The sequence below is a fragment of the Ictalurus punctatus genome, chromosome 20 (genome assembly GCF_001660625.3).
Source record: "Ictalurus punctatus breed USDA103 chromosome 20, Coco_2.0, whole genome shotgun sequence".
Lineage (NCBI taxonomy): Eukaryota > Metazoa > Chordata > Actinopteri > Siluriformes > Ictaluridae > Ictalurus > Ictalurus punctatus.
Genome location: NC_030435.2, coordinates 24,895,227 through 24,920,945, shown reverse-complemented (window position 1 = coordinate 24,920,945; position 25,719 = coordinate 24,895,227). Strand labels below are relative to the sequence as shown.

The 25,719-nt window shown below is 41.0% G+C and overlaps 2 protein-coding genes across 3 annotated transcripts in view; both read left to right on the top strand.

The window, feature by feature from the left end:
- Nucleotides 1-661: 661 nt before the first annotated feature.
- Nucleotides 662-6,044, top strand: gpr55a (G protein-coupled receptor 55a). Its single transcript, XM_017495352.3, has 2 exons — nucleotides 662-937; nucleotides 4,190-6,044. Exon 2 carries the CDS (start codon nucleotides 4,191-4,193, stop codon nucleotides 5,175-5,177), a length of 987 nt encoding a protein of 328 aa, XP_017350841.1. The 5' UTR covers nucleotides 662-937; nucleotide 4,190; the 3' UTR covers nucleotides 5,178-6,044.
- Nucleotides 6,045-8,967: 2,923 nt separating this feature from the next.
- Nucleotides 8,968-25,719, top strand: part of ngef (neuronal guanine nucleotide exchange factor) — a 24,356-nt gene continuing 7,604 nt past the window's right edge. The window contains exons 1-5 of one of the 2 annotated variants that reach the window (XM_053673511.1): nucleotides 8,968-9,359; nucleotides 20,684-20,947; nucleotides 24,293-24,374; nucleotides 24,573-24,797; nucleotides 24,904-24,971. In XM_053673511.1, coding sequence (XP_053529486.1) covers nucleotides 20,719-20,947; nucleotides 24,293-24,374; nucleotides 24,573-24,797; nucleotides 24,904-24,971 — 604 coding nt within the window. In that variant the 5' untranslated portion in view covers nucleotides 8,968-9,359; nucleotides 20,684-20,718. Of the gene's footprint in view, nucleotides 9,360-20,657; nucleotides 20,948-24,292; nucleotides 24,375-24,572; nucleotides 24,798-24,903; nucleotides 24,972-25,719 lie in introns of both variants that reach the window. The other variant, XM_053673510.1, reaches the window with a different exon arrangement.

The window sequence follows — 25,719 nt, the reverse complement described above, 5'->3', positions numbered from 1 at the left end:
TATTTTTTTTACTGTAGAGTGGAGAGAATGTTATAGTGAATCATTGTGTTGCATGCATGTTTCACTCAGTATGAGACTGCATCTGATATACGGCATATGTTTTTGTAATTTCTGTTTGTTTCAGTAAATAACCATGATCTTCATCATGCACGGAAATCATTGTCATTTTTCAAATGTGTTACATATATTTATTGTTCCATATTTATAAAAATATTTATCAATAAAAAACAAACAAACAAAAATAAATAAATAAAACACAATCTTTCTGTTGTCTGTACGTTCACGGTCAAGTCCACTGTCATCTCTCTCTTAGTGTCAGTGCTCTATCACAGGTTCATCAGCTGCCCACTGCAACACAACGCAACTCAAAAGAGCACAGCATCAACAATAACTAACAATAGTGTGTGTGTGTGTGTGTGTGTGTGTGTGTGTGTGTGTGTGTGTGTGTGTGTGTGTGCATGTGTGCGTGTGTGCGTGCATGTGTGCATGTACTGTTGCATGAATGTTCACCCACATTTGTTTTGTTTTACATTAAAATGAGAACACTTTGTAATGAAGACGAAAAAGAAACCACAATTTACACACTCTCTATCTCTCTCTCTGTCTCTCTCTCACACACTCCCTCTCTCTCCCTCTCTGTCTCTCTCTCTCTCCAGAGTGGAGTACAGTGTTTTGTGTCTCTATCAGAAACATCATGTTAGTATAGCCGTAACCCCTCTTTCTCTCTCTCTCTCTATTTCTCAACCTCTGTCTCTCACTGTCACTGTCTCTCTATCTGTCTGTCTCTCTCACACCTCCACATTTCTTCCATGCCTTTTATCAGCCTGTGGGTTTTTCACAATTCTCAGACTGACACAGAGAAGCAGTGAGGAAGTAAGAACTCAGAAGTTGTTCGTCTTTGATGGCAGCGGTGTTTTCTAGACGGTAAAGTTTTGGGGTAAGTGGCTTTTTAACTTGATTCATATTTAAATTATTGTTATTTCATTCAGATATAAAAAAAAATGTGATGAAGTTTAAATCAATATAAAAGTCCTTTACGCCCTTCACATGTGAGTCAACACCGTAAAGGTCACAATGCTGTTCTTATTGAGTGCTATATATCTGAACAGAAAACAACAGAACTAATAATAATAATAATAATAATAATAATAATAATAATAATAATTTTTTTAACTAAAAAAACCTTTATTTATGGATTTGAATTTGTGAGGTTCTGAAAAATATATTTTTATATTTTATTCTCTGTAACTCTGCAATCCTCATTCTAACATGCCACATGGCCTTTATACATATCTTGTGATGCTTTCGTGTGTGTGTGTGTGTGTGTGTGTGTGTTTAATTCTCATTAAAGAGAAAAAGATCGGTTTGAAAACATTCTAATCTAACATCTCTCAGGGCGACACCACACTTGACACATGCTGGCACTTGATAATAAGCTGATTTGATCATATCGTCACCATAATTGTGCTTGGTGAGAAAGAAAGATTCTGTTTAACTTGTTTATAAATACAGAAGTGCATTTTACAGTTTTAATCAAAATTATTCACCCCATTACAAATCAGGTTTATTGTCAGATGTACAGACTTTCAGCTGTTTGTGATGAACACATCAAACAAAAGCAACTGAAATAGTTCAACACAACGGATGCTTCAAGTGGTTTCCCCAAATACAACTGAAAATGACTTATAATGAGTCTCAAAATTATTCACCCCCTTCATGGCGAGCATCTTTAGTACTTAGTAGACCTCCTTTTGCCGTTATGACCTGCTGCAAACGAGAAGCAGATCTTCTGCAGCGTTCCTGAGGAACCTTCTACCGTTCCTCATGAGCAGTGGCTCATGGGCGGCTGTGTCTCAGGTGGTAGAGCGGGTTGTCCACTAATTGTTGGGTTGGCGGTTCGATTCACAGCCCACATGACTCCACATCCCTAAGTGTCCTTGGGCAAGACACTGAACCCCAAGTTGCTCCCGATGGCAAGTTAGCACCTTGCATATCAGCTCTGCTACCATTGGTGTGTGAGTGTCTGTGTGAATGGGTGAATGTGAACCAGTGTAACGTGCTTTGGAATTGCTAAGGTTAAAAAAGCGCCATATAAGTGCACACCATTTACCATAGCGGCCTCCAGTTCAGTGATATTCTTGGGTTTGCGTGCTGCAACCGCGTTCTTCAAATCCCAGCAGAGATTTTCTATGGGGTTCAAGTCAGGTGACAGTGATGGCCCTGTAGAATCTTCCAGGACGTCTTCTCCAACCAAGCCTTGGTGGAATTTGAGGTACGCTTGGGATCGTTGTCCTGTTGGAAGGTCCGAATACGCCCAAGCTTCAGCTTCCTCACAGACGGCATGATGTTTTTCCCTAGGATTTCCTGATACTTCAATGAATCCATCTCACCTTCCACACGCTGCAGGTCTCCAGTGCCAGAGGATGTAAAGCAGCCGCAGAGCATCACCAAGCCCCCTCCATGCTCGACTGTGGACAGAGTGTTCTTTCTTCATTCTTCTTCCTCCAGACGTACCGCTGATCCATCGTGCCGAAAAGTTTCAGTTTTGTTTGATCGCTCCACAGAACAGAATCCCAAACTTCTGGAGTTCTGGCATGGAAACCTTCTGCGTTTAGTACGCACCTTACTGTGCTCACTGAAACCTCAGTGCCTGGTGCCACCAAGTCTTGCTGCAGGGCTTTTGCAGTCACTCGAGGGTTTTTCCACAATCTGCCTTCTCAGAAATTTGCTTACAGCCATTGATAGCTTCCTTTTTCTGCCTTGTCCAGGTATTTCATAAATTTTCTGCCCCTAGCCCATTCAGGTATTTCATGTGTTCCAGCTCAAGCACACCTGGTGCAACTAATAAGCCCTTGAGCAGTTGCATCAGGTGTGCTTGAGACAACACCTGTTCTAGATATTTGTGCTGTTGTGAGGGAGTCTATTCAGGGGGGTGAATAATTTTGAGACTGGAGAAGTCATTATAAGTTGCATTTTCAGTTGAATTTGGGGGAAACACTTGAAGCGTTCATTGTGTCGAACTATTTCAATTGCTTTTGTTTGATTTGTTCATCACAAACAGCTGGAAGTCTGTACATCTTGACAACAAACCTGATTTGTAATGGCAGTTCAATAATTTTGATTGCAAATATATATATGGACTATAGATTTAACAGTCTTGTCTTTAGATGTGAGAAGCTGATAATCAGAAATAATTATAATTAAGCTGACCTTAGACCAGTTGAGCTCCCTGGTCCAGCCCCAGTATTCTTTAAGATGGAACTAGATAAGGAAGTATGATGAACTGTAACTGGATCTATGACAGAAACTGTAACCAGAACAAGATCAAGTTCTGAGGTAGTATTGTAAAGTCAAACAGGAACTAGAATTTAATTCAATTTTACTTCTGGGTGACAGAATAGTGTGATTATAAATTATTACAGTATTCAGGTGTAGAAGAGTGAGGACAAGTGTGTTTACAGGATGTTCAGCATGAGCAGATTGTGAATCAATAACATGATTACAGCAGCAGCTCAAACACAAATCTAAAGAATCAAGGTGAGCTTAAATACTGAAGAACAGGTGAGACCTGGACATAAACTGCTTTTGGGAATTGTTAGTGTGGAGTCATCTACAGGAGCAGAGAGTGAGACAGAGGGCACCTTTAGAGGGATAGAAGAGCCACAGCAGAAGAAGCACATCAGGATTAGACACCAGCATCACATCAGACATGTTTTCAGCCTGGACTTAAACACTGAGACTGTGTCTGAGTCCCAAACACTAATTGGAAGGCTGTTCCATAACTGTGGGGTTTTGTAAGAGAAAGCTCTTCCCTTGCTGTAGCCTTCACTATTCCGGGAACCAACAAAAAGTCTGCACCTTTTGATCGAAGAAGGCATGGCGGATCATAAGTTCGCTCAGGTACTGCTGTGTGAGACCATTAAGTGCTTTATAGGTTATTAATAGTATTTTACAATTAAATTAGAATTAATGTGAACTTTTGCTGGGAGTCAATGCCGTGTGGATAAGGATAGAGGAGATGTGGTCATATCTCCTGGCTCTAAGGACTCTGGTTAATGCATCTGGGACTAACTGGAGCTCGAGATAGGGCTGAGAAGGACAACAAACATAAGTTTCTATGTGCATCAGTGTGTGTTCCCCTTGTTGTGATTGACTGAAGTGTGTGTTTCTCTTATTGCTTCTGTTTCAGCATGGAAGGCTGCCGTGACTGGGTGGAGTGTGTTCAATTTGGGTTCTACATTCCCATCCTCGCAGCTGGTTTTCCTTTAAACATGGCCGCCTTGTGGCAGCTGTTCTTCCGCGTTCGTCGCTGGAACGAATCTACTATTTACCTCCTGAACCTTGTCGTTAATGACTGCCTGCTCCTGCTTGCACTGCCGTTTAAAATCATGGCTTACCACCGGCCATGGAACCTTGGACGCTTTTCCTGTTCACTGTTTGAGAGTTTTGTCTACGTCAACATGTACGGCAGCATCCTGCTGAGCGTGTGCATCTCTGTGGATCGCTATGTCGCTCTGCACTTTCCCTTCCGTCGCCTGCAATCCAAACGGAAGGCTGTGTTTATCTGCACAGTTGTGTGGGCATTATTGTTTGGGTTTAGCTACCCGGTTTACGATTTACACAGGGACAGCAGTAACGTGTCATTCTGCTTCCAGAACTTTTCCAACCGCACATGGACGAAACAGTGGATTGTAGTGTGTGTGGAGTGTGTGTTTTGGGGCAGCACTCTCATCATGGTGCTCTGCTCGGGGCACGTTGTTAAAATCCTGCATGATTTACGTAAACGAAACCCCAATGATGCTAAACTACGAAACAACAAGAGTGTAAAGATCGTGCTCAGCAACCTGGTGGTGTTCCTCTTATGCTTCATTCCGTATCACATCGCTGTGCTTCTTTATTTCTATGTTAAACAGAACAACATATCAGATGTTGGTGAACTGCGTAAATTTGTCCACCTAAGTCTGTGTGTGAGCAGCGTGAACTGCCTCGCAGATGCAGTCTGTTATTATTTCATACTGAAAGAAAACCTGCAGATTGCCCAGCAAGACGCCAGAGCCAACACACTCACACAGCACACACACTTATCCACAGCATACACAGTAACACACACACTTATCCACAGCATACACAGTAACACACACACTTATCCACAGCATACAAACAGTAACACACACTAAGAGGAAAATAATGTTAAATAAAACATGTATCTGTGCAGAATTACAGTGTTTACATATGGACACATGGATTTATTCTACTGCCACACCAGGAGTTTTCAGTGTGATGGTTTTTGTGGTTTGGTAGCTGGATGTGGCCACATACACTAACTGATATTAACAAACAAAACATTTAAATATATTACTCTTTTAATTATGAGCACACACCAAAAAACACAGTGACAACAACGGGTGGTTTATTTAATTCAGACATAACACTGATTGTGTTTTGATTCAGAATCTGTGCAGTAGAATCACACTGAACTTGCATATTGGTGTGCGCGTCTTATTGCGTAGATCAGTGTAAGCTTGGGGTCATTATAACATTGCAAAGATTTTATAACTTTGGGAGCTCCAGGGTCAAGCCTGAGCTCGGGTTACTTTCTGTGTGGAGTTTTCCATGTTCTCCATGTTTCCATGTGGGTTTCCTCCATGTTCTCCAGTTTCCTCCCACCTACCAAACACATGCCATCATGTAGGTCAGTGACTCTAAATTGCCATTAGGTGTATATGTGTGTGTGTGTGTGTGTGTGTGTGTGTGTGTGTGTGTGTGTGTGCGCGTTCCCGGGAATGGCTAGGAATCCAGTGAGAGCCTGACCAAGATAAAGTACTTACTGAAAGTGAATTTATGAATGCTCCTATGAGGGCCAAAACTTTTGCACTCATGAGTTGGTGTGTGAACAGTTAGCTGTTCCCAGCTAGAAATAAACAGACAGACAGACATGCATTGCAGTCAACATTTCCAAACACACACACACACACATCGTCTGTCACACAGCAGTGCAGCTGCAGCTCTTCTGCTTTTACTGAATAAAAACTGCTGGTAAGCCACTTCCTGTTTGAATGAATGTAAAATTTTTCTGTGTCTGGCTCTGAGTTCCGGTTTGAAATCAGAATCTCATTAAACATTAAGTCTCAAATCTTCGTACTGTTCGCCAGACAACATTTATATATTTTATGAATTGGATCCATTTTTTGGATTTGTAAATCTCATCACATTTTGTGTTCATTTTTTGGATTTTTTTTAGATGCATGAAGATTAGACGATTTAGATGATCATTTTTAAATTCTATCATACCCAAACAACAGTGCAGTGAACACAATGGGGTGCAAACAACTACTGCTACTGCTACTAGAGTATTAATAGTGGGCCAAACATCGAAGGTGTGTAGGCACATTAATGTTATTCTACCTTTACAGGGGCCAAGTACCAATGGTGCTCCTATTGTTTTTCATACAGCCCATAGGACCGTCTGGTAAAAAGTATGAAAACTGTACAATTTAATACATTGATTGAGGAGGGTCTTAGGAACATTCTGACCAAATTTGGGCCAAATAGTGCCACCATCAGTTCAAAACTGGGCCTAATTTGGAAGAATGTTTATGATCATAACTTTTGAACCTTGTGTCCATTCACTAGGTCGAGATCAGTTCAATGCACCCTATGATGTCAATTTCTGCTTAATTACATTTTACACCATCTTGGATTTTGTCAAAAACTTTTTTTCACTGCTCCTCCTAAAATTTTGTCCAATCATCACAAAATTTGGCATACATCATCTGCAGAGTAAGGCTCACAAAACTTATCAAAAGAATTTTGAATATTCCAAACAGTTTGTCCATAATGGCCAACGAATCTGACAGTGAAGCCAACAAACAGGAGGTGAGGCTGTATCTCTTCAATGGCTCTGTGTACTGACACAAAACTTGGTAGGCATCTTCAGGAGCAAGGCTTTCCTGTGAAATGCGACCTACTGGTCAAATGTTACAATAACATGCTAAAAATGCTTACATCTAGATGCCATTTTTGCTACTCCTCCAAATTTTGTCCAGTCTTCACTAAATTTGGCTCACATCATCTTAAAACCTTTCTAAACAAAAGTTATCAAAGAAATTTTGATATTCAAAACCATTCTCCTGTAACTTGCTAGGCAAATGCAAAAAAAAAAGGATGTGAGGGTGTATCTCAGCAATGCATCCATGTAATGCATCCATCATAACAAAAATGTATACGTATCTTCAGGACCATGCCTTGAATGTACCCAAGAAGTTTTGTGACTCGCCACCTTGTGGTTAAGAACTGTAACAACTTTCATTTTTTAAGATAATTCTCTGGAGTATGCTTAAGTGAACACACACCAACATCTGAAATTCAAGTGTACTTCCTGTTGACTATCTTGGATTTTGTCAAAATCTGTTTTTTTACTAAAAAATTATGTCCAATCAACAGCAAATTTGGCATGCATAATATTCAGACCTGGACAAAGTTATCAAAAGAACTTTGAACATTCCAAATGTTTTCCTGTGCCAGAGAATTTGACGACGATGCTGCCAAACAGGAAATGAGGCTGTATCTCAGCAGCGACTTTGCACACTGACACAAATTAGTGTCTACATACACTGATAATACACTAGTAATACACTTCAGGACCATGCCCTTAGGCTATGCAGATAATCAAATTATGATAGGATCACAGATTAAAGTAATACACATGACCACTTAGCTCCACCCACCAGGTGGCAGTGTTTCAGCTTCAATCTGGGACATTTATTATATTAGTGGTGTTAAACAGCATCCTGGTATGTGCAGCCTCATATCCATCACCAAACTCCCAACCACATTCTGACGTGTACCACTGATGGTCACATGACACTGTAATATCACGGGACGTGAACATGGCTACACATACACACACTGTGCTTTCAGAGCAGCAGGAGTTTAAAATTCCTACAATATGATAATGACTTCAGTAATTATGCCTTAATTTTAAACTTTCTCACTTCTGGGACTAATCCTGTACTAGTCTTGTGTTCATCCAATGAAATACTCTCTAGAATATATATGACCTGTCCTCACCTGTCCTCACAGGCGTGCCTTTCTCTACAGTAGCAGCTCGTTAGCAGTAAACATGGTTCATCTGTGTGCTTATGCATCTTCCTGCTCACTATTCCTTTTTCCAGCCATCGCTTGCTGGAAAATAAATCATTGATGATCCAGTGCAAAGGAAAGTGCTATTTCACCACTGAGGAGACAGGAAACACTGAATAATTTGAGCTTGAACAAAGAATTATGCCAGAAAAAGTCTAATTCTTCTGATGTTCTGAAGAGGAAATCCACAGGATCTGGTGCGTGACTTGATCTGAGCAGTAGAGGTCACTATCTAAAACCACATAGGGTACTGGACGGACTGTGCATGTGGAATCTAAGCCACAGATCAGTTCTGGTATGTGGTGGCTCGGTTTCAGGTGCTGGATCTCAAATCAGCAAGTGATGTCAGAACGAAGGGGAGTGAGAACCGAGCCATGAGGAACTCCTGTACTAAATTATCCAGCTTCTATGTAGGATCTATCCTGGAGATATGATCATCTTCATTATTTTAAACTTTCACAGCAGAAAAATCATCACTATAGTAAACAGAGAGAATTATTATTATTATTATTATTATTATTATTATTATTATTATTATTATTATTATATTTTTATGTTTTATTTTAAGGTTTGTTCTGGTGCTTTGGTGAACTACATACAATAACAGCAATACACACTGTTACATCCAGGAAGCTACAAAAGTATAAATGTGTGTGGATGTGTGTGGGTGCTTGGGTGAGGGAGTTAAGGGAGTGCTTCATGCTCTTGCATTGAAAGAGTTGTGACCTTTGAACTGTGTCACATGATCTGGATGGTCAGGGGTGGGGTTAGAGTGTAACATACACACAGCAGTTACACATCAAAAACACAGATATACACACACACACACACACACACACACACACTTTTCACATGAACAGCCTGCAGCATGAGACAGTTTTTGAGAGAGAAAAGAGAAAGAATCTGACACACCTGTTCTTTCTTTGTGTTTCAGGTCACTCACACACACACATTGGGAGAGGCTTGGAATTTTACAGGGTTTGGCAGAGAGAGAGAGAGAGAGAGAGAGAGTAAGACAGTGAGACAGTGAGACAGGGGAACCGGTAGAGGAGGAGGTGAGACTGACAGAGTGAGACAGGAAGAACCGATTTACTGACTCATGACTCAGGCAGGAGAGCAGAGACACACGGACAACACCAACACGTAAACATAGACAGAGAAAGAGACAAGTGAGGACTGTGGAACGGTGGCCATTTAACACACACACCAAGTAACAGGTAACTAACAGCAGAAAGACAGTGTGTGTGTGTGTGTGTGTGTGTGTGTGTGTGTGTGTGTGTGTGTGTGTGTGTGTGAATGTGGGTATGTGTTGCTAAGATGTGTGTTAAAATTTGTGCATAACGTATGTATAGTTTATTTAATAGTGTGTAAATGGTGTGTATTGTGTGTGTATATGTATAGTGTGTATTGTGTGTATAGCATACTGTATGTACGATGGGCCTCATTTATCCATTTTTTAGTAAACTTGTTTGTAAATGTTTGCGTAAACCAACCCAAAATTTCTCATTTGCAAAAGTTTCATAAAGAAACTTGTGTGTGTGTGTGTGTTGACAAATGCCAGTCACCCGTAAATTACTTAATTATTTAATAATATATAAGAAGAAGAAGAAACAAGTACTAAATCCTCCTTCAGTTGAGGTGTTTGTTTATGGCCTATGGCTCTGTGCAGACTGACAGACAGACTGGCCCGTCCTCCATTTATACACCACCATTACTTTTGTCATAACTGAATGATAACTTTTAATTGTCGGTATTTAGGGGCGAGTGTTGGTTCACTTTCTTTATTTTTTATATTCTTTAATTAAAGCCAATAAAATAAAACGACTGGTTTTGACTAAATGTTCTGGATGGAGCTCTTAGTCCCTGACCGCGTGATCTCGCAGGAGGATGTGCTTTTGATTGAGACTCCAAAGCTCTTCTATAAGTGGATAAGGTCATCTGCTAAACGTTGTAAACATAATAAAATAAACAATTTAAACTCCACAGTATATTCCAAATATGATAGTGCAGTAATCCATGCAGATTATGGGAAGTTATATAATTAAATTTTATTAATTGCACAGATGAGGAAAACAATTACGATTATTTTTTTTAAATAGTTCCTCATACACTGAAAAGAATTTCAGGTTATGCCACTCTGACAACACAACATACAAAGTGCTTCTGAATCATTTTTTGATGCCAGTGCAGCACACAGGTGTTGATTTTAACTTTTGATTTTAGACCGCAGTCAAGCATGCCACGATAGAAACCGGAGTGCATGTAAATATGGCGGTCTACAGTAACTGCCCTTTGACTGAGGGAAAAAATACTGATGCGTCAGTTTTAGTGCTATAACTACATCTATAAGCGTACACTACAGATATGCTGTGAATCCTGGATCATGTGAAAATGTTGAGCAGTGGTGTACTATTGGTCATTTCAGTATTTTTATTTTCCAAGTTCACAACAAGGAAACAAGGCTCGGGGTTAGGGTTAACTCAGAGAAATTAAAAACCTGGGGTTAGGATTAGTGTTAGAGAAATTGTAGAGAAATTAAAAACCTGCTTGTGCACAAACTGTAACTGCAAAGAACTGAACTAATTAATTAAATTATGATGAAGTCATAAATATCATAATCCCGTCAACACTCTGGAAAATGTCCAGGTAAATGTGAGTAGATTACAAGATCCCAAAATACATAATTGCTTGAACCGTATAATGCTTCAGTGTGTTTCCATAAATTCACTTTTTAACAGAAATTGTGTTGAAAATTGTGTACAGGACATGCACTATCAAGGGAGCAGTGATATGATCCTATGATACATTAACACATTAATCCCTGTGTTACATCACTGACATTGTGGCATAAACATTTATCACATGATCTACTGTCATGTTGTCTTGTTTCTGTATATCACACTGTCGTGTTTGCATAAATACCATGAGTTGCTGTAACGTATGAAGACCCAACAGCGACGTGTTAAACTTCACTAATTGCTCTACAGATAGTATGACAGATTACATGACTGCTAGTAAAATATGTTGTACGTGTGTTATGCTGTCAGCAGTTTTGGGTTCAGGCAGTCTCCAGTCCGTCAGAACGTGGAGTGATGCTACGCGTCAGGTTGCAGTGTTTCAAACTAACATTAGATATGACAGCATAACAAAAACAGAGTTTAGTTCAGTCAACAAACCTGAAGTGAACGCGTGAGCATGAGGGGGCAACAGCATCCAAACATCTGTGAACCCTCCAGATCTACTCCTTTATCTAACACAAAAGCAATTGCGAAAAAGCTTGAGTAAACAAATATGTTTTCGGCCTGGACTTAAACACTGAGACTGTGTCTGAGTCCCGAACACTAATTGGAAGGCTGTTCCATAACTGTGGGGCTCTATAAGAGAAAGTTCTTCCCCCTGCTGTAGCCTTCGCTATTCCAGGTACCAAAAAATATCCTGCACCTTTTGATGGACGTAAACGTGGCGGATCACAAAAGACCAAAAGTTCTCTCAGGTACTGTGGCATGAGACCATTCAGTGCTTTATAGGTCAATAATAGTATTTTATAATCAATGCGAGATTTCACTGCAGTGTTGATAAGATCGGGGTGATGTGGTCGTATCTTCTGGTTCTAGTTAGGACTCCAGCAGCTGCATTCTGGACTAACTGGAGTTTGTTTATGCTCCTACTGGAACATCCAGACAGTAAGACATTACAGTAATCTAGTCTACAGGTGACGAAAGCATGAAGTAATTTTTCTGCATTGTGTAGTGACATTATATTTCTTATCTTAGCAATATTTGTATGTTTAATGTATGAGACTTGAGTGTAGTTTTTAGTGAGTGCAATCATTAGGCTGTCCAACTGAGACCATCCACAGCCATCTTCAGAGTATCAATGTGGTGCCATCCATGGCAATCTCATGACAAACTTTAGGCTATCCATATGGGGGCAGCAAGTGAAGGAGGCTCATCAGGTAGCAGGAGTATCATGTACCTCGACAAGGGGAGAGAGAAAGAGAGAGAGAGAGCGAGAGAGAGAGAGAGAGAGAAAACAGAGAACAGAGTATAAAGTTTGGTCTCATCATGTATTGGTTTAAGTACATTGTGTGCAAGAGGGGACTCTGGCAAGATGAACTATGCACAAAATGTTCATTATATTTGTGTGTATTTAAACTTCACAGTGTAATCTGTAAATAAATATGCAGTAATACATGTAAATGTTAAGATTCAAAGTCAATTAATCGAGTTTATATTAATTAGTCTTCTTATGAAAGGGCATGGTGGCTTGGTGGTTAGCACGTTCGCCTCACACCTTCAGGGTTGAGTGTTCGATTCCCACCGCGGCCCTATGTGTGCGGAGTTTGAATGTTCTCCCCGTCCTTCAGGGTTTCCTCCATGCATTTCTTCCAGAGGGTTTCCTCCTCCAGTCCAAAGATATGCATTGGACATGATTGGCATGTCCAAAAGTGTCAGTAATGTATGAATGAGTATGGGAGTGGGCCCTGCAATGAATTGGCACCTCTTCCAGGGTGTCCCCCGCCTTGTGCCCCATGCCCCCTGGTTCCCTGTGACCCAGTAAGGATAAGCGGTACCAAAAATGGATGGATGGATGGATGGATAGTCCTCTTATATGTAAATTTACTCATACACTGGAGCACAAGTAGGAAATTAATTTTTGTCAAATTATGGGGTTTTCATGAATACACAGTTTCTTGTGTGAATGGTCCTGCAAACAATTTATGAACAAATCCAGTTTAATAAATGAGGCCTAGTGTGTGTAGTGTGTACAGTGTGTAGTGTATATAGTGTGTACAGTGTGTAGTATGTAGTGTACATAGTGTGTAGTGTATATAGTGTGTTGTGTGTATAGTGTGCACAGTGTGTAGTGTGTACAGTGTGTATAGTGTGTAGTGTACAGTGTATAGTGTGTACAGTGTGTAGAATGTAGTGTACATAGTGTGTAGTGTATAGTGTGTACAGTATGTAGTGTGTACAGTGTGTATAGTGTGTACAATGTCTAGTGTGTACAGTGTGTAGTGTGCAGTGTGTAGTGTCTAGTGTGTACAGTGTGTAGTGTGCAGTGTGTAGTGTCTAGTGTGTACAGTGTCTAGTGTGTATAGTGTGTACAGTGTGTGTGTGTAGTATGTAGTGTATATAGTGTATAGTGTGTTTGTAGTGTGTAGTGTATATAGTGTGTACAGTGTGTAGTGTGTATAGTGTGTAGTGTGTATAGTATGTAGTGTGTATAGTGTGTAGTGTGTAGTATGTAGTGTATCTAGTGTGTAGTGTGTGTAGTGTGTACAGTGTGTGTAGTATGTAGTGTATATAGTGTGTAGTGTGTACAGTGTGTAGTGTGTACAGTGTGTACAGTGTGTAGTGTGTGTAGTGTGTACAGTGTGTAGTGTGTGTAGTGTGTACAGTGTGTAGTGTGTGTAGTGTGTACAGTGTAGTGTGTACAGTGTGTAGTGTGTACAGTTTGTAGTGTGTGTGTAGTGTGTACAGTGTGTAGTGTGTGTACAGTGTGTAGTGTGTGTACAGTGTGTGTGTGTAGTGTGTGTAGTGTGTACAGTGTGTAGTGTGTGTAGTGTGTACAGTGTGTAGTGTGTGTGTAGTGTGTACAGTGTGTAGTGTGTGTGTAGTGTGTGTGTAGTGTGTGTAGTGTGTACAGTGTGTAGTGTGTACAGTGTGTGCAGTGTGTACAGTGTGTAGTGTGTACAGTGTGTACAGTGTGTAGTGTGTACAGTGTGTAGTGTGTACAGTGTGTAGTCTGTACAGTGTGTAGTGTGTGTGTAGTGTGTGTAGTGTGTACTGTGTGTACAGTGTGTAGTGTGTGTAGTGTGCACAGTATGTAGTGTGTACAGTGTGTAGTGTGTGTGTAGTGTGTGTGTGTAGTGTGTGTAGTGTGTACAGTGTGTAGTGTGTGTGTGTAGTGTGTGTAGTGTGTACAGTGTGTAATGTGTACAGTGTGTAGTGTGTGTAGTGTGTACAGTGTGTAGTGTGTGTGTAGTGTGTACAGTGTGTAGTGTGTGTGTAGTGTGTACAGTGTGTAGTGTGTGTGTAGTGTGTACAGTGTGTAGTGTGTGTAGTGTGTGCAGTGTAGTGTGTGCACTGTGTAGTGTGTACAGTGTGTGCAGTGTGTACAGTGTGTAGTGTGTACAGTGTGTAGTGTGTGTGTGTGTGTGTAGTGTGTACAGTGTGTAGTGTGTACAGTGTGTAGTGTGTGTGTAGTGTGTGTAGTGTGTAGTGTGTGTACAGTGTGTAGTGTGTGTACAGTGTGTAGTGTGTGTAGTGTGCACAGTGTGTAGTGTGTGTGTAGTGTGTACAGTGTGTAGTGTGTGTGTAGTGTGTGCAGTGTGTGTGTAGTGTGTGTAGTGTGTACAGTGTGTAGTGTGTGTACTGTGTACAGTGTGTAATGTGTGTGTAGTGTGTACAGTGTGTAGTGTGCACAGTGTTTAGTGTGTGTAGTGTGTACAGTGTGTAGTGTGTGTGTAGTGTGTACAGTGTGTAGTGTGTGTGTAGTGTGTACAGTGTGTAGTGTGTACAGTGTATAGTGTGTGTAGTGTGTACAGTGTGTAGTGTGTGTGTAGTGTGTACAGTGTGTAGTGTATACAGTGTGTAGTGTGTACAGTGTGTAGTGTGTACAGTGTGTAGTGTGTCGTGTGTACAGTGTGTAGTGTGTGTAGTGTGTACAGTGTGTAGTGTGTACAGTGTGTAGTGTGTGTAGTGTGTACAGTGTGTAGTGTGTACAGTGTGTAGTGTGTGTGTAGTGTGTGTAGTGTGTACAGTGTGTAGTGTGTAGAGTGTGTAGTGTGTGCAGTGTGTGTGTACTGTGTGTGTGTAGTGTGTACAGTGTGTACAGTGTGTAGTGTGTACAGTGTGTAGTGTGTACAGTGTGTTGTGTGTGCAGTGTGTGTGTGTGTAGTGTGTACAGTGTGTAGTGTGTGCAGTGTGTACAGTGTGTAGTGTGTACAGTGTGTAGTGTGTACAGTGTGTAGTGTGTGTGTGTAGTGTGTGTAGTGTGTACAGTGTGTAGTGTGTACAGTGTGTAGTGTGTGTAGTGTGTACAGTGTGTACAGTGTGTAGTGTGTACAGTGTATAGTGTGTAGTGTGTGTAGTGTGTAGTGTGTGTGTGGTGTGTACAGTGTATAGTGTGTGTAGTGTGTACAGTGTATAGTGTGTAGTGTGTGTAGTGTGTGTGTGGTGTGTACAGTGTGTAGTGTGTGTAGTGTGTACAGTGTGTAGTGTGTGTAGTGTGTACAGTGTATAGTGTGTGTAGTGTGTACAGTGTATAGTATGTGTAGTGTGTAGTGTGTGTGTGGTGTGTACAGTGTGCAGTGTGTACAGTGTATAGTGTGTGTAGTGTGTACAGTGTGTAGTGTGTACAGTGTATAGTGTGTGTAGTGTGTACAGTGTGTAGTGTGTACAGTGTATAGTGTGTAGTGTGTGTAGTGTGTAGTGTGTGTGTGGTGTGTACAGTGTGCAGTGTGTACAGTGTGCAGTGTGTACAGTGTATAGTGTGTGTAGTGTGTACAGTGTGTAGTGTGTACAGTGTATAGTGTATAGTGTGTGTAGTGTGTACAGTGTATAGTGTGTAGTGTGTGTAGTGTGTAGTGTGTGTGTGTGGTGTGTACAGTGTATAGTGTGTGTAGTGTGTAGTGTGTACAGTGTATAGTGTGTGTAGTGTGTGTGTGTGGTGTGTACAGTGTGTAGTGTGTACAGTGTATAGTGTGTGTAGTGTGTACAGTGTGTAGTGTGTGTAGTGTGTACAGTGTGTAGTGTGTACAGTGTATAGTGTGTAGTGTGTGTAGTGTGTGTAGTGTGTGTGTGGTGTGTACAGTGTGTAGTGTGTACAGTGTATAGTGTGTGTAGTGTGTGTGTGTGGTGTGTACAGTGTGTAGTGTGTACAGTGTATAGTGTGTGTAGTGTGTGTGTGTGGTGTGTACAGTGTGTAGTGTGTACAGTGTATAGTGTGTGTAGTGTGTACAGTGTATAGTGTGTGTAGTGTGTACAGTGTGTAGTGTGTACAGTGTATAGTGTGTAGTGTGTGTAGTGTGTGTAGTGTGTGTGTGGTGTGTACAGTGTGTAGTGTGTACAGTGTATAGTGTGTGTAGTGTGTACAGTGTATAGTGTGTGTAGTGTGTACAGTGTATAGTGTGTGTAGTGTGTAGTGTGTGTGTGTGGTGTGTACAGTGTGCAGTGTGTACAGTGTATAGTGTGTGTAGTGTGTACAGTGTGTAGTGTGTACAGTGTATAGTGTGTGTAGTGTGTACAGTGTGTAGTGTGTACAGTGTATAGTGTGTAGTGTGTGTAGTGTGTAGTGTGTGTGTGGTGTGTACAGTGTGCAGTGTGTACAGTGTATAGTGTGTGTAGTGTGTACAGTGTGTAGTGTGTACAGTGTATAGTGTGTGTAGTGTGTACAGTGTGTAGTGTGTACAGTGTATAGTGTATAGTGTGTGTAGTGTGTACAGTGTATAGTGTGTGTAGTGTGTACAGTGTATAGTGTGTGTAGTGTGTACAGTGTGTAGTGTGTACAGTGTATAGTGTGTAGTGTGTGTAGTGTGTGTGTGGTGTGTACAGTGTGCAGTGTGTACAGTGTATAGTGTGTGTAGTGTGTACAGTGTATAGTGTGTGTAGTGTGTACAGTGTATAGTGTGTGCAGTGTGTACAGTGTATAGTGTGTGTAGTGTGTACAGTGTATAGTGTGTGTAGTGTGTACAGTGTATAGTGTGTGTAGTGTGTACAGTGTATAGTGTGTGTAGTGTGTACAGTGTATAGTGTGTAGTGTGTGTAGTGTGTGTAGTGTGTGTGTGGTGTGTACAGTGTGTAGTGTGTACAGTGTATAGTGTGTGTAGTGTGTACAGTGTATAGTGTGTGTAGTGTGTACAGTGTGTAGTGTGTACAGTGTATAGTGTGTAGTGTGTGTAGTGTGTGTAGTGTGTGTGTGGTGTGTACAGTGTGTAGTGTGTACAGTGTATAGTGTGTGTAGTGTGTACAGTGTATAGTGTGTGTAGTGTGTACAGTGTGTAGTGTGTACAGTGTATAGTGTGTAGTGTGTGTAGTGTGTGTGTGGTGTGTACAGTGTGTAGTGTGTACAGTGTATAGTGTGTGTAGTGTGTACAGTGTATAGTGTGTGTAGTGTGTACAGTGTATAGTGTGTAGTGTGTGTAGTGTGTGTAGTGTGTGTGTGGTGTGTACAGTGTGTAGTGTGTACAGTGTATAGTGTGTGTAGTGTGTACAGTGTATAGTGTGTGTAGTGTGTACAGTGTATAGTGTGTGTAGTGTGTACAGTGTATAGTGTGTGTAGTGTGTATAGTGTGTGTAGTGTGTACAGTGTATAGTGTGTGTAGTGTGTACAGTGTATAGTGTGTGTAGTGTGTACAGTGTATAGTGTATAGTGTGTGTAGTGTGTGTGTGTGTAGTGTGTACAGTGTATAGTGTGTGTAGTGTGTACAGTACAGTGGATATGAAATGTTTAAGGTTTTGGAAAAAATGTAAACCAAGATAAATCATGTCAGATCTTTTCACACCTTTTAATGTGATATAGCAACCAATACAATTCAAGTGAAATACAAAGAGAAATGTTTTAGGGGAGAAAAAAATGTACAATAGCCTGGTTGCATAAGTATGCACACCCCTTAAGTAATACTTTGTTAACGCACCTTTTGCTTGTAATACAGCATTCAGTGTTTTTGAGTCTGCCAACTTATCACATCTTCATTTAGCAATTTTCCACTCTTCCTTTCAAAAATGCAGATTTTTTGCAAATTGCAGTGAGGGGATCTCCTGTGCACAGCGCTCTTCAATTCAATTCAATTTTATTTGTATAGCTTTTTTTAACAGTGGTAATTGTCACAAAGCAGCTTTACAGAAATATATCAATTTAGTATATAAATGAAAAATTTATAGCCGGTGGTGACGGTGGTGAGGAAAAACTCCCTGAGACGATATGAGGAAGAAACCTTGAGAGGAACCAGACTCAGAAGAGAACCCGTCCTCATCTGGGTGACACCGGATAGTGGGATTATAAATAAATACACCCCTTCTGTAAATGTGCTAATACTACATGCTCAAATAGTGCAGTTGTGTAATTTGAAGTTTGTGAGCATATGAGCAATTTATGATTATGGGTATTAGCGTTTCACCAATCAGCCATAACATTAAAACCACTGACAGGTGACGTGAATAACATGAATTATCTCGTTACAGTGGCACCTGTCGAGGGGTGGGATTTATTAGGCAGCAGGTGAACAGTCAGTTCTCGAAGTTGATATGTTGGAAGCAAGAAAAATGGGCAAGTGTAAGGATCTGAGCGACTTTGACAAGGGCCAGATTGTGATGTCTAGACGACGGTCAGAGAATCTCCAAAACAGCAGGTCTCGTGGGGTATTCCTGTATGCAGTGGTTAGTACGTACCAAAAGTGGTCCAAGGAAGCACAACCAATGAACCAGCAACAGGGTCATGAGCTCCCAAGGCTCATCGATGTGCATGGTGAGCAAAGGCTAGCCCATCTGGTCCGATCCCACAGAAGAGCTACTGTAGTACAAATGGCACCAGGATGCATTATGGGAAAAAGGCGAGCCGGTGGAGGCAGTGTGAGGCTCTGGGCAATGTTCTGCTGGGATACCTTGGGTGCAGGTATTCATGTGGATGTTACTTTGACACGTACCACCTACCTAAACATTGTTTCAGACAAAGTACACCCCTTCATGGTAACGATATTCCCTAATATCAGTGGCCTCGTTCAGCAGGATAATGCTCCCTGACACACTGCAAACATTGTTCAGGAACAGTTTGAGGAACATGATAAAGAGTTCAAGGTGTTGATTCGGCCTCTAAATTCCCAGATCTCAATCCGATCGAGCATCTGTGGGATGTTCTGGACAAACAAGTCCAATCTATGGAGGACCCACCTCGCAACTTACAGGACTTAAAGGATCTACTGCTAACGTTTTGGTGCCAGACACCACAGCACACCTTCAGAGGTCTTGTGGAGTCCATGCCTCGACAGCTCAGGGTGGTTTTGGTGGCACAAGTGGGACGTGCACAATATTAGGTAGGTGGTTTTAATGTTATGGCTGATCGGTGTATTTCTGAATTCATTATAGTTTTAACATGAAGTATATTTTGTTGAAGTTATAAACTGTTCAATGATGGAGAATGATGGAAACTTGAATGCAAAACATTTCATAGCAGTTGCAGTCCTGAGTCACCTTTATGGATTTTAAGTGGTACTAGCCACAGTATTCTCATTGATCCTTAGACTGTCCATGTGGGGCCATCCTTAGGAGCTGCGAGAGGTTTTCAGGTGATGAGAACTCCAACCAGAAATAGGGCATCAGGATGGAACAGGCAGGTCTACAAAACAGAAGGGGTCAGGATCACTGGTACCTCAGGAGTAGCATGTATGCAACAGAGAGCGACAGAGAGCGACAGAGAGTGAGAGAGAGAGAGAGAGAGAGAAACACAGATTATGAGGTATGGTCATTTGATAGGATTTAGATCTAGGCTATGACTGGGCCATTCCAGAACATTGATCTTCTGAAGCTGTTGACTTTGTGCTTTGGATCGTTATCATACTGGAAGTTTAAATTGAATGTTGAATGGAATTGAAAGTTGAAAATTATTCTTAAGCTGTCTAAAAATTTTGTTCCAAAATAGATTGGTATTTGGAGCTATCCATGATTCACTGTATCTTGACAGCTGAAGAGAAACTGCCCCATAGCGTGATGCTTCCACCACCATGCCTCACCATGGGTTTGGTGTTCTTTGGGTGATAAGCTGTCTTGTTTTTGCACCAAACATACCTTTTAGAATTATGCCCAAAAAGCTCTACCTTGTTCTCATCAGACAGTAACACATTTTACCACATGGTTTGGGACATGTGAAGAATATGAGAGATTGTTGTCACATGTAGAGAGTAATCAGTACTTGCCAGATGTTCCTGCAGCTCCTTTAATGTTGCTGTAGGTCTCCTGGTAGCCTCGGTAAATTTTATTCTTGTCCTTTCATCTATTCTGGAGGGACGTCCTATTCTTTTTAAATACTTTTTCTTTTTTTCCCTAAAACATTTTTACCTGGATGTTGTTGATTGCTATATCACATTAAGGGTGGAACAAGATCAAATATGATTTGTCTTGGTTTCATTTTTACATCACAGAAACCTGCAAATATAACAGGGGTGTGTAAACTTTTTATATCCACTGTATATGTATGGTTTGTGTATAGTATGGACAGTGTATATAGTGTGTAAAGCATGGGTATAGTGTGTGTGTGTGTGTGTGTGTGTGTGTGTGTGTAGTGTTTGTCATCTGTGTGTGTATAAGTGTATGTTTGTGTGTGTGTGTGTGTATTTGTGTATAGTGTTTGTCATCTGTGTGTGTGTGTATAAGAGTATAAATTTGTGTGTGTAAATCTTAAACATCTGTGTGTGTGTGTGTGTGTATATGTGTATAAATTTGTGTGTGTATGTAAATCTTAAACATCTGTGTGTGTGTGTGTGTGTGTGTGTGTGTGTGTGTGTGTGTGTGTATAAGTGTATAAATTTGTGTGTGTGTATCAGATGGAGTTAATGCCATTCAGTTCTCAGAGCCAGTGATGCCCTCAGGGTTTGAGGGCAGCGCCATGGCAATTGCTGCCCTGTTCCGCAAGTGGGGTCAGAAAACTCCCCCTACAGCCACCCTTCCCCATCAGTGTGACAATGAGGATGACGATGATGAAGATCGGTTGAACACACAGGCGCCAATAAGACGCAACTCTCGTTTTTACCGCTCCATGAGGAAGAAAAGACATGCCCAAGGCCAGGCCCAAGAGCAAGACGGTGAAAGTATGTTAAACTTTATATTATTATTATTATTATTATTATTATTACTTTTATTATTATTATCATCATCATCATCATTATATTACTATTGTCTGTGTAATACAGTTACACACACTCGCTATAATCACACACTCGCTATAATCACACACTCACTATAGTCACACACACACAAAATATAATCACACACTCGCTATAATCACACACACTCACTAATCACACACACTCGCTATAATCACACACACTCGCTATAATCACACACACTCGCTATAATCACACACTCACTAATCACACACACTCGCTATAATCACACACTCGCTATAGTCACACACTCACTATAGTCACACACTTGCTATAATCACACACACTCGCTATAATCACACACACACTATAATCACACACACACTATAATCACACACACTCGCTATAATCACACACTCGCTATAATCACACACACTCGCTATAATCACACACTCACTATAATCACACACTCACTATAATCACACACTCGCTATAATCACACACTCGCTATAATCACACACACTATAATCACACACTCGCTATAATCACACACTCGCTATAATCACACACACTCACTATAATCACACACTATAGTCACACACACTCACTATAATCACACACACTCACTATAGTCACTCACACACATTCGCTATAATCACACACACTCGCTATAATCACACACTCACTATAATCACGCACACTCGCTATAATCACACACTCGCTATAATCACACACTCGCTATAATCACACACTCACTATAGTCATACACACACACTATAATCACACTCGCTATAATCACACACACACTATAATCACACACACTCACTATAGTCACTCACACACATTCGCTATAATCACACACACTCGCTATAATCACACACTCGCTATAATCACACACTCGCTATAATCACACACACACTATAATCACACACTCACTATAATCACACACTCGCTATAGTCACTCACACACATTCGCTATAATCACACACACTCGCTATAATCACACACTCGCTATAATCACACACTCGCTATAATCACACACTCGCTATAATCACACACTCACTATAGTCATACACACACACTATAATCACACTCGCTATAATCACACACACACTATAATCACACACACTCACTATAATCACACACACTCGCTATAATCACACACACTCGCTATAATCACACACTCGCTATAATCACACACTCGCTATAATCACACACACTCGCTATAATCACACACTGCCTGTCTCACCTTTATGAATATGTAATGAACTGATATAATGAGGAATACCTGCAAATATATATATATATATATATATACACACACACACATATGATCCATTTATTAAGCATTAGCTGTGATTAATATGCTAACTGCTATTTAGCCTAGCTGATTATCTAGTTACTGAGTATGTTAGCATATTTCAAATTCATGACAATACTCTGCTTGTTAATGTTTCCTCATCAACTCTGTTTTACATTTACTTTCTGCAGCACTTTTATGATTTTAAAAGCACAGAATATTCATTTTGATCATTTCTACAAGAGCAGTACTCCCTGTCTGTCTCTCTCTTTGTCTTTCTCTGTTTCTCTCACACACACACACACACACACACACACACACACACACACACACACACACACACACACACCATCCTGTTTCCCCTCTATAAAACTCGAAACAGTCCAAACCAGATGAACAAGTTTAATTGTTTTGTGTTTGGGTGGTGTGTGTGTGTGTGCGCATGCATGCGTGTGTGTGTTCTCTTATTATTAGTAACTGTTCACACCCAGTTTTTATGTAAAACTGAAAAAGTGTGGGAAGTGTGTTCATGCTCATTAGTGAGTTTACTGTAACACTCCAATCTTCTGTTCTGATTTACAAAATGATCACATCATATTCAGATATTTATAACCACAGAGGAGCTTGTGCATTAATCACATTCAGAACAGACTTTATTTATGGGACTCTTGACACACATTCAGGTCTTTAGGTGACTGTGACTGTGTCGGGGGAATGAGGACGCCAGCAGCAGCTTTCAACAGAACCATTTGGTCCTTTTTATTTATATAACATTTTACTGGATCCATTTTTAGCACTTGATATAAAAAACTAAATCAAATACACAATGTTTCTGTTGTCTGTACGTTCACGGTCAAGTCCACTGTCATCTCTCTCTTAGTGTCAGTGCTCTATCACAGGTTCACCAGCTGCTCACTGCAACACAACGCAACTCAAAAGAGCGCAGCATCAACAATAACTAACAATAGTGTGTGTGTGTGTGTGTGTGTGTGTGTGTGTGTGTGTGTGTGTTGAAGTGGTAGTGACCAACAATGGGTCATAATAATATAACAGCCGAAGTGTCGTCACATGTAAACCATACACATTCAGATTTGTCCTCTGTCTGTGTGGGTGTTGGTGTGTGTGTGTGAGTGTGTGTGAGTGTGTGTGAGTGTGTGTGAGTGTGTGTGTGTGTGTGTAATTCTGCCACGTGTTTTATGAGGCCTTTTAGCTGATTTGAGATTTAAGTCCAAAGTTTATAGAACACACACACACACACACACACACAGGCAATCTATAGGGGAGGTTGAATAAGTTTACTTCCTTGTTACAGTAAATCATCCATAAAATGATAAAATAGTTAATCAGTAATAAAATGTTCTGAATCACCTTCAGTATATTTTTAACTTTCTCACTGATGGAACGTTGCAGAACGTAAATTCATCAGCATCCGTAATCCTCCAGTCCCCTAATGGTTCTACCTTTTCAAGGCTTGTCTACATGGAGCTTATTTGGAAACCTGTGTTCTACATGGAACCTTTAAGGATTCCCTCAAGAAGAACAAATGAAAGCCCCTTTAAGGTTCTAGATGAAATGTTTGTTCCTGAGTGTGTTAAAGCTGTGTTTCATTGTGTTCTAGTTTCTTTTCCTCTGTCTATAAATATATATCTTTCTCTCTATTTCTCTTTCTCTGACAGTTTAAATATGTCATGTTTTTCTCACTCTCTTTCTGTCTGTCTCTCAGTCCCACTTAATTATATAATCACACCCACCTGAAGGACATTATACAACATCTCACTGTTACAGACTGAGAGAATTAACCCAGAGAAATGAAGTGTCTCCTACCTATAGTCTCCTTTCCTCCATGTCTCCAAGTATCTAATCCCCTAGCACCCTGTCCCCTTGTCTCTGAGTCCCCTTATTCCTACATCTCCACGTCCCCCAAACCCATATTCTATCAGTCCTACATCCTGATGTTATTTTACTTTACTTTTATATCTAGCTCTATCTCACTTCCTGGTTCAGCACTAACCCCTGCCCTTTTTCCATAGGCCCCACCCACTCACCCAGAGCACCCCGTGACACCAGCAGGACCAGAGCTGCAATCAGATCTCCAAACACACACACACCACGGTGAGAAAACAGAGAGTGGCAGACAGGTAGAGAGACAGGAACAGGGAGAGAGAAAGACAGCTGCTGCCCCCTACTGGAACCAGCGAGAATTACACACACACACACACACACACACACACACACACACACACACACACACACTTGAAATGAAGGTCAGCTTGCATAATCACTGTGTGTTTGTGTTTATTTTTTATTCAGCCCTCCATCGCCTCCACATTATGGAGCGGCGTTGCCAAGCAACGGGAGGACCAGAGAAGGTGGAGCTTCCCCTCGGTCGCCGTTAGAGACAAGAGATTGGCGGCTCAGAGGAGAGATGGAGGAGCTGAGCACACACATGAGCCGAGCCTGCAGCGTGCAGGACAATGATACACACACTCACACACACACACACCACATGGTCAGCGCACACAACAACACACACAGGTAAGAGGTGCAGTCTGTGTGTGTGTGTGTGTGTGTGTGTGTGTGTGTGTGTGTGTGTGTGTGTGTGTGTTTCTACACACAGTAAGAACTTCTGATTGTTGTTCAGAATGGTGACAAGCGGAGAGATGGCACGGGAGAACTTCAGCCACAGTTTAAACATCGTGAAGAATATTGGTGAGTGAATATGTACACACACTCACACACTCATACACACACATACACACACACACAAACTCACACACTGCCATCTGTTTGAATGTATTTGCTGTATTAGCATGTGACTACAAATTGACTGATGAATACTGAAGCATTTCTGTGTGTGTGTGAGTGTGCGTGAGTGTGTGCGACCTTGCGTGAGTGTGCGTGCGAGTGTGTCCGAGTGTGTGTGTGTATTTACAGTCAGTGTGAATTTTCACAGAAAAATGTGTTCTAGTTACTCTCTCTCTCTCTTTCTATCATTCTCTAAAGCTCTTGTGTTCTCTCGCTGTCTCACTCTCTTTCTGTCTGTCTCTCAGTCCCACTTCCTTATATAATCACACCCACCTGAAGGACATTACACAACATCTCACTGTGTGCAAAGTCACCTTTAGAGAGACCATACACACACACACACACACACACACACACACACACACACACACACACACACACACACACACACATGCGTGCGCACTTCCTCTGCAGTGTTATCAGTGTGTGTTAGTGGTGTGGGTGTGAGGTTCTGCTGCTGTAGGAGTATTGAGTGTTTAAAGTAGAACACAGACTCAGTGGGTTCTGAAGAGTTCCAGCAGAATAAATGAGGGTTTCTTTTTCTTAAGGTTTCTCTGCATGGCTTTCCATCTAGTGATTATAACTGTGATGTCATTAACACCATGTAGAGCTGCAACTAACCATTATACTGATAACAGATTCATCTCGATTA